We start from the raw sequence: 17,332 nt of genomic DNA, 5'->3' as shown, positions 1-17,332 counted from the left end.
CAATAAACATTAACGAGAATAAATTAAAATAGAGTTCATAAGAACTTATCTTCTAATTGCGGTAATTGATGTCGGCAACCGTGAAGTATGCAACCACGATATCACAAATGATGAACAACCTACAAAATATCAAACCGTGGTACAATACCTGAGGCATGCTGATCGCACTGTCCTTAAGGATTTATCCGCCTCATAAGCGCAAATCCTCCAGGATTCAACAGGTCCTTCTCAGATATAAATTATATCCGAGGTATCAGAACTAACAAGAATTATTAGACACCGGTGATTTAATCCAAGAAGATAACTCAATTTGTGAGGGAAGGTAATATTGATTTATATTTTAAAACTCTATGTGCTCAAAATATAAGCAGTCTCCTTTTCCTTTCTTCATCTCACGTCTATATATATTGTCATATATTTTCATCTCCTTCCAATTAAAACGGTTCAAGCTATTAATTAGGAATAAAGGGGTATAGATGCCAAAATATAACCGTACTTGACCAAGTAATAAGCACATGAATAATGCTAGCAACACACTCTTTAACAGACACACTCCAACACACTCTCTTTTATTGGTTGAAATTTACATGGGTCCCATAAAAAAATGTGGACCCATATAACTTTTATGGGACCCATATAAATTTTAACCAATAAAAAAGAGTGTGTTAAAGTGTGTTTGTTATTGGAGTGTGTTGCTAGCACTCCTCTAAGCACATTTAACATATCATTAATCATAATAGTAATAGGATTAATTAATTCTTTTAAAACTATAAATACAATAATATTAAAATAACTTTAAAATAAATTATTTTGACAAAATAGACAACAATCCCCCACAATTTATTTTAAAGTTTAAAAGAGTACTCAAAAAATCATTTCATGGATTAACATCATTGATGTAATGCATCAAACTGGTGTAGCAAGCTATATGAACCAGTGCTAGACTAATAGTACTTAACACACAGTAACATTGGTGTAGCAAGCTATATGAACCAATGAAACTTAGCGTATGTTAGCGGTCTACCAATCGCATTACACCCCACAATTCTTGTTGTTGCCGCTGTGTTGCGCGAATAGGCCGTGCGCGTGCCTGGATTCTTTCATGAGTGCTCTAGAGATTTCGCCAAAATCTCATACAAGCGGCCCCACTTGACACTCACATAGGTGATTTCATCAAGTGTATGCTGCAAATCATACACCACCCATAAGGGCTATGAAAATCATTAAAAGCTTTGTTAGCTTATCCTCTCAGTAATGCAGTATCTAGCACTTTCTCACTCATACCATAGGAAAAGGACTAAACAAAAATTAATTAATTAATTTTTGGTGCTAGCAGATCTAACAAGTAACTTGTTCTTACCCATATGAACCTTATTCATGGGATCTCCAATCACAAAGGTTGGGTTCCTATCACTTGTTGATTTCAAATGGCTACACTACAACATTTTATGGCTACCGCAACGCCTAAATTTTTGGATGTAAAAAAACCGTTCTCGTAGAATATCAAAGACAACACTTTTTGTAAACCGTTGCGATAGTATATAGATTTTTGTCAATTGTATGCAACAGTAAAAAACCGTTCTCATAGATACCAACAAGAACGGTTTTCTCTCTATAATCTACAACAACGGTTAAGAACAGTACTCATATAATTTTAAATTATTTTAATAAAATACGTTTTTCATTTTTTTTTTATTTTGTGAAATTTTGTAGAAAAACGTTTTCATAGCCTATTGCAACAAAAACGGTTTTCTATTTGTAATCTATAACAACGGTTAAAATCTGTGCTCATAATTTTAAATTATTTTAATAAATATATCACTGTATAAATTATTTGAAGAAAACAGTTTTTTAATTTTAAAAAGATTTAATTTTACCAAAAAAAAGAAAAGATTTAAAAAAAAAATCTTATCTTCCCAAAATCACCACACAAGAACGTGTATTCTTGTTAAAAAAAAAAAAACAAACACAGCATCTTTAACTTCCCCAAGATGAATATATACTATTGGTTCTTGTTGATTTCATCCCCAAAATCCCAATTGATTCTACTTCTCATCTCGTTTCTTTTTGTCGCAAAAGTTTCTGTTTCAATTTCATCACCAAAATTGATTTCATCCCCAAAATCCCAATTGATTCTACTTCTCAGCCTCATTGAAGGAAACGTGATTCTAGTCTTCATCTTGACAAAACGCTCTTCCTTCCTTTTTCCGATTCTATTCTCGCAAGGTACTCACTTTTTCCTCTCCTTTTTTTTTCCAAATTACGATGAGAATGGTTTTGCGGATTTCAGTTTTGATTTTATTACGCATTGTAATTTTGAGTTCATAATTTGGCTATTCATGGGTTTGTGGCTAAACATGTAATTCTGAGTTCAGAACCAACACTTTTATTATACTGTGTTTGTGGTACTTGATTTTATTATACTATGTTTGTTCTTTTAACTATAGTTTGATTAGGACTTTGGTTTTAAAAAGCCTTGTTGATGTTTGTTTGTGATGTTATATAAATTGGCATCATTGGGCATTTACCTTCATAGTTTAGTAAGAGATTTCAGCTTATTATCAGGCCTTTGTTTTAGTAACTTAAGATGGTAAGATTATCAAGAGAGTTTCAACTTGTCTCAGTGTTGTTAAATAATCGGTATATCGCCGCTATACCGCTGTTACATATCGGGATTTAGAGCACCCACAACGAAAGCCGATATGCTATTGCGATTCCGCTACCACGGTAATATCAGTGGCTTTTTGCATATCGGCGATATCGGTTATGGCAGATAGCAGAAGTTTCTGTTTTTTATGCTTTTTACTCTAATCATAACATTACAAATATCATATGAGCTGCATTTTCAAAAATAGTAAAATAAAATAGTGATGAGTCAGTGATGAGATGGGGTCTTATATAACCCCTAAACCCCATGGCCAAGGTAACCTCTCATCACTAAACTGTCTTTGCCCCTCCATCTTTTCTCTTCACTTCATACTTCATCTATTTCAATACATCAATTATAAAAATTCAATTGAAGAAGTTGAAGGATATGCCTCACTGTCTGAAAATAAGGATAGTGATTATGTTGGGGACGAGGAGAATAATTAGATCTTTTTATCTTTTATCACTAATTGGAACTACCGGTTATTTGTTGTTTTGAACTATTTAGATTTTGAGTTTTAAGTCACTTTTAATTTCTGTTTTAGGCTTTTTTGTTTTAAGTCACTGATGTGTGTGCATAATTTTAACACTAGTTTCTTTTCATAAACTTCTCCTTACTATTACTCTTAACTATTTTAAAGTGGGTTGTTACGGTGATAATCATAAGTAGAGATAATAATTATGTGCCTCATAGTAGGTGATAAGCATAGTCGAATCACTTTAGCAACCAGGAGCTTCGCTGCTCCTTTTAATTTATTTGTCTATAACTAGTAGGTGAGAGTGAATATTGATCTGTAAATTCTCAAACACTTGTGAATATTGATGAGTACTATACATGCCTAATATATATATGTTCACACGTTAAACATTGTCACCACGTGAATTGGATAGAAATATTCCATGACACGTTTTATTATACTTAATCACTTCTATTTTTAATAATTAGCGTTAGTCTCTTGATGCATTAACAGCTGCTGTTTCTATTCCATACTCCAACTCTGCTTTTCTTCTAATCAAGACATTTGTTGTTGCATATATAAGAGAGAGTATTCTTCAAGAAGGTATGTTTCATTGTTCAATAGTCATAGACATGCATTTTTTTTTTTTTTAAGTATAGTAGGAACAATAAAAGTTGTATAGTGCAAATTGCAAAAGTCAAAATTCAGTTGATTAAAAACATAAGAAACCAAAATCGTCAATAAACTACAAAGCACTCGAGTCTGATAAATTATTCGAAATAGATTTAAGCAGCAATTTCTTGTTGGGCTGCAGCAGCCCTCTTTCTAGCTTCCTCGATGACGGTTAGCTTAATACCCTTACCCTTAGGAAGAGATACCTATGGCTTTGTTCCCTTACCAATAGTGAACACATTGGCCAAACGAGTTGCAAATTCATGACCAGTAGAATCCTGAACGTGGATTGTCTCGAAAGTTCCCTTATGTTTTTCCCTGTTCTTGATCACTCCGACACGCCCTCTGTTCCTTCCACCAGTAACCATCACAACATTACCAACATCAAATTTGATGAAATCAACAATCTTGTTTTCCTCAAGATCCAGCTTGATGGTGTCATTGGCCCTGATGACAGGGTCTGGGTAGCGGATAGTGCGACCATCATAGGTGTTCAGGTATGGGATACCTTTCTGCCCAAATTGAACTGATCGAACCTTGCAGAGCTAGAACTTTGCCTCATCATCCCTAAGTGAGTGGAGACGGAAACGGCCTTTAGTGTCATAAAGCAGGCGAAAGCTCTCATTAGTTTTAGGAATTTTAAATAGTACTTCAGAAAACTAATTGATCTATTTAAGTATATGATTGTCATATGTTAGCCTAAACACCCAATATTTTTATTTGAAACTAAATGTGTTTGCCTAACCTCCCAATCTGAAACTGAAACTAACCGTGTAATTAGGAGTACTATGTATATATAGGTATTAACTTCCCTTTGAAATCATTTTCCATATATGGTAGTCTCCTTGTAAGCCCGATGGACAAGGAATGGACCAAATTGGGTAGAGAGACTGATGAGTACCAAAATGGTATTGATTTTTTTCTAGATTATGCATACACCAAAGGAAAACCCTGCGGGAAAGAGATTCCCTGTCCTTGTGCTCATTGTTTCAATAGACAATGGTTTACAAGGAATGTAGTACGAAATCATTTAATAGCATTTGGATTTCAAAAAGGATATGATACTTGGGTTCGACACGGTGAGAAGAGACCAAAACCCGGCGATCTTAATGATAATCAAATGAGTCATGAAGAGGATCAAATTGATGATATTGATGGACTATTGCATGAAACCTTTAGAGATGTTGTACATGAAGTAAACGAAGTTAATGTAGGACTCAACGAAGATGCAAAAAATTTCTATAATCTAGTTGAAGAAGCTAAACAAGATCTGTTTCCGGGTTGTAAAAACTTCTCTAAATTGTCGTTCACCATTTGTCTATATTTATTGAAGTGCCTTCATGGTTGGAGCAATGTGTCATTCAATGGTCTCTTAGAGTTGTTGAGAGAAGCTCTGCCTTTATTGAACATCCCGGATACGTTCAACAAAACTAAATGCATGATAAAGGACTTAGGGTTGGATTATAAGAAGATTGATGCATGCCCTAATGATTGCATGATCTATTGGAAAGATCACGAGAACGATACTTCTTGCCATGTTTGCGGTGCTCTACGGTGGAAGGAAGATGTAGAAAGAGATGATCAAGTTGAAAAAAATCACAAATCTCATAAAGTTCCATTGAAAGTTTTGAGACACTTTCCCTTGATTCCTAGACTTCAACGGCTGTTTATGTGTTCAAAGACGGCTAGCTCATTAAGGTGGCACGATGAAGAGCGTACAAATGATGGAAAGTTAAGGCATCCTGCAGATGGAGAAGCATGGAAAGAATTTGATAAACGTCACTCTGACTTTGCTGATGAGACGCGTAATATAAGACTTGGATTGGCCAGCGATGGATTTAATCCCTTTAGAACCATGAATTTGTCTCATAGTACTTGGCCTGTGGTATTAATACCATATAACTTTCCACCGTGGTGGTGCATGAAGGCTGAGTATTCCATGTTGACTTTATTAATTCCTGGACCACTTTCACCAGGGAATAACATTGATGTGTACCTTCAACCATTGATTGAAGAGTTGAAAGTGTTATGGGATTCGGGTGTAGAAACATATGATGCATCACTAAATCAAACTTTCCAAATGCGTGCAGCTCTCTTGTGGACTATTAGTGACTTTCCCGGGTATGCTATGTTGAGTGGGTGGAGTACAAAAGGGTACCTAGCATGTCCTTGCTGTAATTATGACACTGATTCGATGTGGTTGGATAAAAGTAAAAAGGTGTGTTTTATGGGTCATCGTGCTTTCTTGCCTAAGGATCATAAATATAGATCAAATGTTACGAATTTCAATGGGAGCATAGAAGATAGGCCACCGCCAGAGTTGTTAAAATGGGAACAAATCTCGGAGAAACTAAAGGACGTCAACAATGACTTTGGTAGGATGCAAAAGAAATGTAAGAATGGTCCATGGAAGAAAATATCTATATTTTTTGACTTACCATATTGGAAGCATAATCTTTTACGCCACAACCTTGATGTGATGCACATAGAGAAAAACATTTTTGATAATATAATTGGGACTTTGTTGGATATCCCGGGAAAGACAAGAGATCATAAAAACGCACGTTTAGACTTGAAGGATATGGGTATTAGAAAGAAACTTCACCCCGAAGATGTAGATCAAGGAAAAAAGTCATTGCTTCCAAAAGCATGTTTTTCCATGACTGCAAAGGAGAAAACTACTTTTTGCTCTGTATTGAAAAATGCTAAAATACCAGATGGTTGTGCTTCAAACATCTCAAGATGTGTTCAACTTGCTGACAGAAAAGTTAGCGGATACAAGAGCCACGATGCACATTTCATTTTGCATTACTTGCTTCAAGTAGCTGTGAGAAGTACATTGTCAAACCAGGTTGCACACCCATTAATCCGTCTTTGTTCATTTTTTCGTTGTTTATGTCAAAAGGTGATTGAGGTGGCAGATTTGGATATCTTGCAATCTGAGATTGCAGAAACACTTTGCCAATTCGAGATGATTTTCCCCCCGTGTTTCTTTGATATAATGGTTCATTTGCCAATACATCTAGCGAATGAGGTAAGATTAGGAGGGCCTGTTCAGTTTCGGTGGATGTACTTTCCAGAAAGGTATCTAGGAAAATTGAAGAGTTATGTTCGTAATAAAAGTCGTCCTGAGGGTTCTATTGCTGAGGGTTATTTGGTTGAAGAATGCTTGACATTTTGCTCGCGGTATTTGCATAGTGGTGTTGATACAAGGTTTACTAGAATGACAAGGAATAGCGATATATCTGATCCTAATGAACATGAAAGTCCAAGTTCTTGTTCTAGCATTGGTCATCCTATCGGAGGAAAGAGAAAGGGTGAAGCAATTCTTATGGATTGCAAGTCAAGGAGTCTAGCCCATCGTTACATCTTATTCAATCACGACGATGTCCAAAAATTTTTAAGGTAATGAATATGTTTGAATGTTTCAATTGCATAAAAGAATTGTTATACAATTACGTGAACAGTTTAATTTTATTTCCAGTGAACATGAAAATGAAATTCCTAAAAAGAGAAAGGCGTGGAGCAAAGCGAAGAGTCAAGGGTCAGATTTTGTCGAATGGTTTAAAAAGCGTGCTTTGTTAAGCGACGTGTCTGCCAACCTTAGGACGCTATCTAGAGGACCAAATAAAATTGCACGAGGTTTTTCTGGCTATGTAATTAATGGATATAGGTTTCATACAAAACAACGTGATGCTAGACGTACAACACAAAATAGTGGTGTGACACTAGCGGCAGTAACCGAAAGTTTTTCAAGTACCAAAGATGCAAATCCAATAACACAGTCAATAACTTACTATGGATTGATTACACAAATAGTTGAGGTAGACTATTATGGTAAGTTGAAGTTTGTATTATTTAGATGTGATTGGTTTCAAGCCGAAGAGGAAAAATATGGGATGATTTGTGTTTACTTCAACAAGAGATGTTACGTGGACGATCCTTTTGTATTGGCTTCTCAAGTGCACCAATGCTTCTACATTCAAGATCCTTCTGATGCAAATAAACACTATGTTATGAAGTCTGTTCCGAGAGATTTTTTTAACATGAATGAACAATCTGACTCAAATCACCATCAACCATATAATTGTGATATGTCAGATCATGCAATAAATCTAGCTTCAAGCGATGAATTTTGTGATGATGAATTTGTTAGGAATGACATTCCACCATCAATTGTAGATAATTTAGTACCTGAGCCAAATGTAATAGAATCTGATGACGATTCTAATTACTGATGATGATCGATTCTAATGCATTTCTTGTTTATGAAATGTGTTTTGTAAAATTCTGCTTTATACATTTATGATTGACTAGTTTGTCTGTCCACTGTTGTGATTGTATTTTTACTGCAGAGTCTACTAATGTATTTCTTTTTATGAAATGTGGTTTGTAAAATTCTGCTTTCTACATTTTTTATTCATTAGTTTGTCTGTCCACTGTTGTGATTGTATTTTTGTTGTCAAGTCTACTTTGTTGGTCTGATGCATCTGTTTTGTTGTTGTTCTGCTGCTGCATCTGTTTGTTTGTTTGTTTAATGTAGCTTGTTGAGATAGGACAACCATTCTTATTTTGTATGGTAATTTCAGGAAAATGAAAAACAAGAATGGTTTTGGGTTTGATATCCATGCTAAGTCCAACGCAGATTCGTTGCAGCAGATGCGTAATGTCAAGCTTGAAAATCAAAAATATTTAAGAGGCAATCCAACAAATCAAGATAACACTAATGTTGGAAATATTCAAAGGTTGGGCCGTCAGAAGGGATCATTGAATAATATAATTGCATCCCAACAAATGAAAAAGGGCGAGGCAAACAAAGGTGTTCAGAACACTAACTTTAGGAGGCAACCAGAAGTAGAAGCCTCTAAAAAAATAATTGAGAAGCAATTGGATGTTGAAGCATGTAAAAAAAATGTTGAGCAAAACAAAGGGTTTGTTAAGAATAATAACATTAAGAGGCAATTGGAAGTAGCAGCCTCTAAGGAGATTGCTGCTCCGAGCAAAGTGTTTGTCCAGAACAATAATACTAAGAAGAATTTAAAGTCTACGGTGGATCATCAAGTTAAAGGTTTGATTGAATCACAAGTCTCAAAGAACAAAGGTGAGCAAAACAAAGAGGTAAGGCAGAACAATAATCTTAAGAGGCAAGTAAGATCTACCATGGAAAATCAAGTTCAAGGATCAACGGTAGATCAACAACCCTCAAAGAAGAAAAAAACTATTCCAAATTGTCCAGCCATGCCAATTGCCGAATATCTCAATAAGAATAAGGAACAAGATGGAGTAGATGAATCAGACGACGAAGATATCGAAGAAAGTGAAATGGAAGAATATATGGAGACTGATATGAACTACGGAGGTGAGGAATTTGAGGGAGCGGATGTAAATACAACTAAAGGTAATCTCTTAATAGTTTTGATTGGTTGTTTGCTTTTGTAGAGTTCAAATTGTATATACATATTTGCATATTTGTTTAACTTTTTTAATTAATAATATGTGCTTTATCCTTAGGTTTAATAAGAAAACGAGGAAAGACTATATGTCGGAAAATTCATACACGACAATTTAAAGATAGAGACGAGATCACCTTGAATGGAGAAGGACAGCCAATTGGGCCAGATGAAAAGACGGTGTCTGAATTCAGTAGCTTTTTGGGGACAATTGCAAGAAGTTCAGATATATGTCCGCTCACCTTCACTAGTTGGATTGGTTTGGTCAAGTCTTGGGAGGAACAAGTGATAGATCCCGTGTGGGATTATGTCAATGTACTTACTTTTTTAGTTGATTTTGTGTGTTTGTTAGCATATTTCAATGAATATAACTTTCTAAATTTTTCTTTTTTTATTGTAGGAAAAATACATTATCCCAAAGGAAGGAAGGAAGGCTGTGCTTGCTATTGTAAATGATGCTTGGAAACGATACAAATGCTGGATTAAAAGGATGCATTTTAGTTCGTACAAAACCAAGTGTGAGCGGCTAAAAAATCGTCCACAAGACATACCAGAAGGACAGTTTAGGAATTTATTGGAGTTTTGGGAAGATGAAAAAACTCAAGTAAGCTATAGTTACTATTGCTTACATACTTTTTGTCACAAATTTGGAATGTAACAAAAAAAAATTGTTTCATTGAATATAGGAAGTAAGTCATCAAAATGCCCAAAATATAGCTCAACTGAAATATAGACATCGTACGGGGAATAAAGCCTTTGCTGTTATAAGAGAAAAAATGGTATTCTTTTTTAAATTATTCTAAATGAACGTTAAATATTCTGCCACTTCATTAATATTTTCTGTTACTCTTGTTTTACTCGATTTAGCGTGTAAGTAGTGAAGATAAAGAGCCTCCAACTCAAGCTCAAGTTTTCATTGCTACTCGACAAAGTAGGAAAGGAAAGGAGTTGGATAAAGAAACAAACAGTGCAATTGTAAGTAAATGTTGTGTGTTCTGTTATTGTGCAAGTACTTAAGTTACACTACATAATTATAGCTAGGATGCAACTAAGTAATTATATATAAACAATACTTAACAGATCATATTACCTAGTTTAGTAAGAAGAAAAAGTTGACTTAACTTTACACACACACATGTGATCGAGTACAATGCTTTTAGTTATAAATATTAGCAGAATTCCTTAGCTTGAAGTGATGATGTTCATTTTGCTATAATTGCTTAGCCTTTTATGATTGCATTTTGAACCATAAACAGTCCTAACTACTACTATATTATGTATGCTAGATAAAGCTTCAAGACATGATTGAAAACAATGGGCAGCCTTCTTCAGAAGCCTTTCAAAGTATAGTTGGCAAAGAAAAACCTGGGAGAATGCGTTGCCACGGAAGAACCACAACCCTCACGCTCTTGAAAAGAAATGAAGAAATTGAAAAACTTAAAAGAGAGCATGCTGATGAGGTTGAACAGTTAAAACAAGAGATGGAGGAGAAACGTCGTCAGGATAAGGAAGCAATGGAAACAAAAATTCAACAGGAAAAGGAAGCAACGGAAAGAAAACTTCAGATTCTTCTTAAAGCCATTGTGAACCAAAACACCGCAAACTTGGATGTGGAGGCTCTGCAAGCTTTGATATCAGCTCCTACAACTGATGCTCCTAATGATAATGAAGTAAGATTGAACTATACTTTGTGCTTGATATACAATATATTATAGTTGTCTTCATAGACATTGGTTAGTGTTTGAAGTGTCTTTGTCTTCGAGAATTTTGAAAAATCGATATAAAGGATTTAGTTATCCTCTTTAACTGTGACTAAAAAATCCATTAGCTTGTATGGGGTGATTAGGCAATAGTCAAGGAAGCTCCGGTTAATATAATTATGTGAGTTGTGAGACTGTGATGCTTAGGACTGTTCATTCAAAACCTTGAACTGAACTGATAATTTAGGACTGTAATGATAATATTCAGAATATTTTTGTATTGAAAAGTTGCTTGTTTAGGACCGACTCTGTTAGTCACACGTTTGAATGTCTAATTCATTGGATATTTTACAAAAAAAAAAAAATGTATTGACTTCTAGATAGTTGATCTGCTCATTGTTTCTTTTCTTTTTACATAGAATTTTAATTATATTACTTTTATTTTGCAGAAGATAAATAATGATGATATCGAAGAAGAAATGAAAGATCATGAAGAAGAAGAAGAAGAGAGCTAGATGTTTATGTTTTTTTAATAGGATATACATTTTGATGATGTTAGTTTGATGGTGAATGCACATAATTGTGATATACAATTCATGTTAGTTTGATATATGGTGAATGCACATTTGGATATACATTTAAGATGTTAGTTTCATTTTGAAGATGCATGGTCTATTTCATTTTGAAGATGTTAGTTTGATTGTGAATGATTGACAATATTAGGACAACGTTATGTTGATCGATGTTATTATTTTGATATATATGAATGATAATCATTTTAGTTTAATTTGTATGTCTTTTATTATTGGATTATATTGAAATTATTGTTCTTTAGGTCTACTAATATAATAATAATAATTATTATTATTATTATAAGAGTGATAAAATTAAATTGAAAATATTACTTCATTAAAATAAAATGTTAGTAATAAAATGTTAGTTTTTGTGCAATGTGCGAAAGCGTTCTTGTGTGTTAGATTTTTGATTTGGCAACTGTGAGAAAGCGTTGCTGTGTTAGAAAAACAAGAACGCTTTTTGATTTGGCAACTGCGAGAAAGCGTTGCTGTAAATACAAACCAGAACGGTTTTCAAATTGGCAACTGCGAGAAAGCGTTGCTGTATCCAAACAACCAGAACGGTTTTCAAATTGGCAACTGCGAGAAAGCGTTGCTGTATCCAAACAACCAGAACGGTTAACGATTTGGCAACGTCGCGAAAACGTTGCTGTATCAGAAAAACAAGAACGGTTTTATGATGAACAACGGTCGAAAACCGTTGCGGTAGATAAAAGAAAACCGTTCTCTTATTAGACCATTGGCAACGGTTTTAGTTGAGAACAGAGAGAAACCGTTGTGGTTGGGAACTTTAAGAACCGTTCTGTTAGGGACTCTAAGAAAACGGTTTCCTTGAAGGGGTTGCCGTTGAAAGAAAAAACCGTTTCGAAAGGCTAAGAGAACCCCTCGGTATAGAACCCCAAAAAACCGTTCTCGTAGCCTATGGCAACGGTTTTTTTACATTACAAAACGGTTTTTTGGCGTTCTTGTAGAATGAAAATGTTGTAGTGCTAAAGTCCAATTCCCCTCGATGTGTCACAAAATTATTTCTTCCTAGGGGCTTTGTTTAGTAGCTACTTTATACACAAATGATGAAGATAATTTTCTTTCATCAAGTAATATTGACTAAGACGTCTCGAAGTCAATTAATCTAATATAATATTTATTCAAGTCTATAACAATAAACTTGTTCCTCACAATAAATTCACTTATTGATTTTATTTTCATCGGCTCTTATATCTGATTAACATCATTGTATTATTTTAATACAATGACTCATCCACTATAAATAATATAACACATATTGTCGAATCGACATTTATAATATAATTCATCAGGTCTGCTTAGATAAATTCTAAGCGACAACATCTCCACAAAAGGGGAAAATTAAATCTATGATTAGATTTATAAATCAGGTCTACTTGAAAGCTAGTTTTCAAGCGACAACACCCCCACATTTGATAACATAGGTGAATTTTATTCATGTCTACTTGAATTATTTCAAGTGACGGTGTCCCCTCAATAAGGACAATTTATAATTTCACATATTGAGATATATTTTCTCATTAACAAATTTTACGAAATATCATTGTATTATTTTAATACAATGGATAACTCATAATTTCACTAAACATCATTGTATTATTTTAATACAATGGATAATCCACAATTTCACTAAACATCATTGTATTTATTTTAATACAATGGATAATCCACAATTTCACATATTTCTCAATGAATATGAGTATAATATTTTCACAATACTGTGTCAAAAATAATATAGTACTTATCCAACCAAAATGACAAAAAAAATGTATTATGATATTTCTCCGTCAATTGAAGGAAATACAAAACCAGCATATACACCATGCCAAAAATTTCATATTTAGCAACAGAACTTCCAACAAAGCATGATTAATATTAGTGACCACCTCTATATCATGCATCTCGTATATAGAACATTTCGATCACTATCTTAAATTCTATAAAAAGATAATAATATTAGGATTATTAATTGATTTCACATCTTCACTAAATTGATCACAAAATCATCATAAGGACAAATAAATTATGCTTTTCAAAAGTCCACACATTGGATACCAAAAATGGTCACGTAAAATAAAGTTTTTCAAGGTGCGATAGAAAGAATTATGCAGCCTACATAGAATCATATTTATAACCAATACTTCTTAATTTTGAAAGGAATGTATTAACCGCAACCCAAAAAACCAATTCAGTTTTAATTATCAATAACAAGAATCATAACTCTCTCATCAACATATGACATTTATCTATAGATATAAAATTAGAAGAAATATTTAGAACCTGTTTGGCAATTATAGAAGAAGCAACCTATGCAGACAGCGAGTCTTAATTTTGATGTACACTGACCACTCTATTTCTCTATCGTTTCCAATTTAATAAATTCTGATCAAGAGCATCAAACAGAAACATGGTGGTATGAGAATTAGGTCACAAAATAGTATAAATCCTTAAGATTGTTGTATAAATTGGACCTAATCACAATAATAAATCACATATAAATTTAAATAATCCAATAAACATTAACGAGAATAAATTAAAATAGAGTTCATAAGAACTTATCTTCTAATTGCGGTAATTGATGTCGGCAACCGTGAAGTATGCAACCACGATATCACAAATGATGAACAACCTACAAAATATCAAACCGTGGTACAATACCTGAGGCATGCTGATCGCACTGTCCTTAAGGATTTATCCGCCTCATAAGCGCAAATCCTCCAGGATTCAACAGGTCCTTCTCAGATATAAATTATATCCGAGGTATCAGAACTAACAAGAATTATTAGACACCGGTGATTTAATCCAAGAAGATAACTCAATTTGTGAGGGAAGGTAATATTGATTTATATTTTAAAACTCTATGTGCTCAAAATATAAGCAGTCTCCTTTTCCTTTCTTCATCTCACGTCTATATATATTGTCATATATTTTCATCTCCTTCCAATTAAAACGGTTCAAGCTATTAATTAGGAATAAAGGGGTATAGATGCCAAAATATAACCGTACTTGACCAAGTAATAAGCACATTTAACATATCATTAATCATAATAGTAATAGGATTAATTAATTCTTTTAAAACTATAAATACAATAATATTAAAATAACTTTAAAATAAATTATTTTGACAAAATAGACAACAGATAGTCTTGATCTTCAAGTGCATAGGCCCGTTACAGCAGTCTATGACTATTCTTGTTCTCCCCTCAGCAAAGAACTTGCTAAACTTGCTACTGTTAATGTTTACTCTTATTACAAGATTGGGAGTAAATTGCTACGTAGGCACTGATATGGTCCTTGTTTGTCCTTGGTTTTTGGTTCTATTTTAAATTTTGAATGATTTTAAATTAATATTTGTGGCTTGATTTTGTAAGTGTTTTTGTTTTGCCCGGTTCTTCGTAGTGATTTAAATTAATTTTTGTGGCTTTTATTAACCTTGTGTTTCTTCAAGTAAGAGGATCCACTAATCTTAGTGTTCAACAGATGAGTAAAATTTTATCAAAAATTGTTTCCAGTTAAAATTCAACTTTGTTAGACCCTTACAGCCAGCCATACCTATAAAGAGGTTTTTCTTGTAGTAATAGTGGAGGTGTGTGTATAGATAGCATCCCTCTTTTGGTTTACTTGTCTCTGTTTCTCACTTGGCCTATATTTGTGTTATTACAAACGGAAAGCTTCTCTTCCCGCCCCACATTTCTTTTCTACCCTGAAAACATGCAAAATAATTTGGTAAATAGAAATCAAAATTTTTTTGATGTAAAATTTATACTATGAAAACTTTCGGAAATAGAAATCAAAGTTTTCTGCGTATTTTGAGGGTAGAAAAGAAACGTGTGGGTGAGAAGAGAAGCTTTCTTACAAACGAAGTTCATGTATGTCAAAGTTTACAACTTTTCCTTATGTTTGGAAAATAAAATAAAATGGTTCAAACAAATTGCTCAACGACAGTTGTTTTAATTCTAGAACTAGAATTTGTAGAAGGGTCATGTTAACATGTGCCCTAAGGGCACACGATAAGATACCTAAATATAGAAATTTAGCATTTAATGATATAAAATATTAAATGTTAAAAGAGTTGATTACACGATTTTCAAGAGCATATTTCCACATTTATCTCATTAAAATGTGCTTAAGGGCACAAGTTAACATTTTCCTTTGTAGAATTAACATAAGTCGGGGATGAGTAAAAATAGTGTATCCGAGAAATTCGTAGGTAGCGGATGAGTAAAAATAGGGCGTGCGACAAACTTGTACGTAGCAAATGAGTAAAAATAAGACGCGCAAGAAACTTATAAATAACGGATGAGTAAAAATAGGGCGCACGAGAAACTATAAGTAGCGGATGACTAAAAATATGGCGCGCTAGAAAGTCGTAGGTAGCGGATGAGTAAAAATATGATGCTCGAGAAATTCGTAAGAAGCGGTTGAGTAAAAATAGTGCGCGAGAAACTCGTAGGTAGCAGATGAGTAAAAATAGGGCTCGCGAGAAACTCGTAGGTAGCAGATGAGTAAAAATAAACCTCGCGAGAAACTTGTAGATAGCAGATGCTTAAAAATATGGCGCGCGAGAGTTATATATATATAATATAAGTAGGGTATGAATAAAAATAGGGCGCGCGAGAATTATTGATCTGGTTTAATATTTATAATGTTGAATTTGAGCACTAAAAGTAAAATAAAAATAAATAGGCCGGCTCAAAAGCCCGACAACTCGTACCGGGCCGGGCTCGATCACTAATTTTGATAGCCCATTTTTATTCCGGGCTTTTTAGCCCGGCTCGATGAAACTTGACCGGACCGGCTTGAAATTAGCCGGACCGCCCGTTTCGACTGCTCTAAGTTATGAGGAGATGTTTGAACTGAATGGAGAGGAAATTAAAACCACAGCGACATATAATAAGCAAAAGATTGATACGCATATCTCGTCTTCCCTTCGCCCTTTCATTAATTATGGGTACTGCTTAATTTCACATATTCCCGATATCAAATGATGAATTTAGTCCTCGAGCTACTATAAATAACTTCATTTCTTCCGAGACACTACCCTCGCAAATTATATAGCTTATTTAAAAAAAAAAGTTGGCTTAAATGCAGTTTTGCCCCCCCTGTTTTGATTAAATCGGAATTTTAACCCCCTGTTTTAAAACGCGGACTTTTACCCCCCCTGTTTTATAATTTGTTGGATTTTGCCCCCCCTAAAATTCTGCTTTCGAGTCACAACTTTAAAGCTTCGCACACAACTCAATTTTGATCAATAATTTACCAAAAGGATACCGAAATGACCGTAATCGAGTTATCTTTCCACATAATCAAACCCCACTGAATTTGGAGTTACAAAGAGAGATTAATTACCGTTTTAGTGAAGGTATGTCCCCCAAAATTCTGCAAAAAATCTGCTTTCGAGTCACAACTTCAAAGCTTCGCATACAATTCAATTTGGATCCATAATTCACCAAATGGCTACCGAAATGACCGTAATCGAGTTAGCTTTCCACAGAATCAAACCCCACTAAATTTGGAGTTACAGAGAGAGATTAATTATCGTTTTAGTGAAGGTCTGTCCAATTACTAATTCTGCAGAAATCTACTTGTGATCTTCAAATTCAACATCGTCTACCGAACACATCGTAACTCCAAATTCGACGAAATTGAAATGCCAACAAGGGTAATTTCGTTAGATTTCCATACATGTAAATAGTATTAAAAAATGAGCTACAGGGTGAGAGGAATGACGAGAATACCAATAGTAGTTTCATACGATAATTAATTTGAACAGACCTTCACTAAAACAGTAATTAATCTCTCTCTGT

At 34.1% G+C, this 17,332-nt stretch overlaps 1 protein-coding gene and 1 pseudogene across 1 annotated transcript; one reads left to right on the top strand and one right to left on the bottom strand.

Moving 5' to 3' along the window:
* The first annotated feature begins 2,190 nt into the window (after nucleotides 1–2,190).
* LOC123902122 lies at nucleotides 2,191–11,713 on the top strand. Its single transcript, XM_045951780.1, has 9 exons — nucleotides 2,191–2,226; nucleotides 3,618–3,707; nucleotides 8,366–9,174; nucleotides 9,288–9,541; nucleotides 9,627–9,830; nucleotides 9,913–10,005; nucleotides 10,094–10,201; nucleotides 10,513–10,896; nucleotides 11,376–11,713. The coding sequence occupies exons 3-9, from the start codon at nucleotides 8,370–8,372 to the stop codon at nucleotides 11,439–11,441; spliced, it is 1,914 nt and encodes a 637-aa protein (XP_045807736.1). The 5' UTR covers nucleotides 2,191–2,226; nucleotides 3,618–3,707; nucleotides 8,366–8,369; the 3' UTR covers nucleotides 11,442–11,713.
* On the bottom strand, nucleotides 3,875–4,600 carry LOC123910497 (annotated as a pseudogene).
* Nucleotides 11,714–17,332: the final 5,619 nt, after the last annotated feature.

Source organism: Trifolium pratense, linkage group LG1 (assembly GCF_020283565.1).
Source record: "Trifolium pratense cultivar HEN17-A07 linkage group LG1, ARS_RC_1.1, whole genome shotgun sequence".
In the NCBI taxonomy this organism is placed as follows: Eukaryota; Viridiplantae; Streptophyta; class Magnoliopsida; order Fabales; family Fabaceae; genus Trifolium; species Trifolium pratense.
The sequence above is the reverse complement of the archived record's forward strand: the minus strand, read 5'-3'. Positions and strand labels throughout refer to the sequence as shown.

Coding starts and splice junctions, on each gene's coding strand:
- LOC123902122 (XM_045951780.1), top strand. CDS start 8,370: ATGAAAAACAAGAATGGTTTTGGGTTTGATATCCATGCTAAGTCCAAC. Junction 9,831..9,912: donor GGGAAGATGAAAAAACTCAA/GTAAGCTATAGT, acceptor CATTGAATATAG/GAAGTAAGTCATCAAAATGC. Junction 10,006..10,093: donor CTGTTATAAGAGAAAAAATG/GTATTCTTTTTT, acceptor TACTCGATTTAG/CGTGTAAGTAGTGAAGATAA.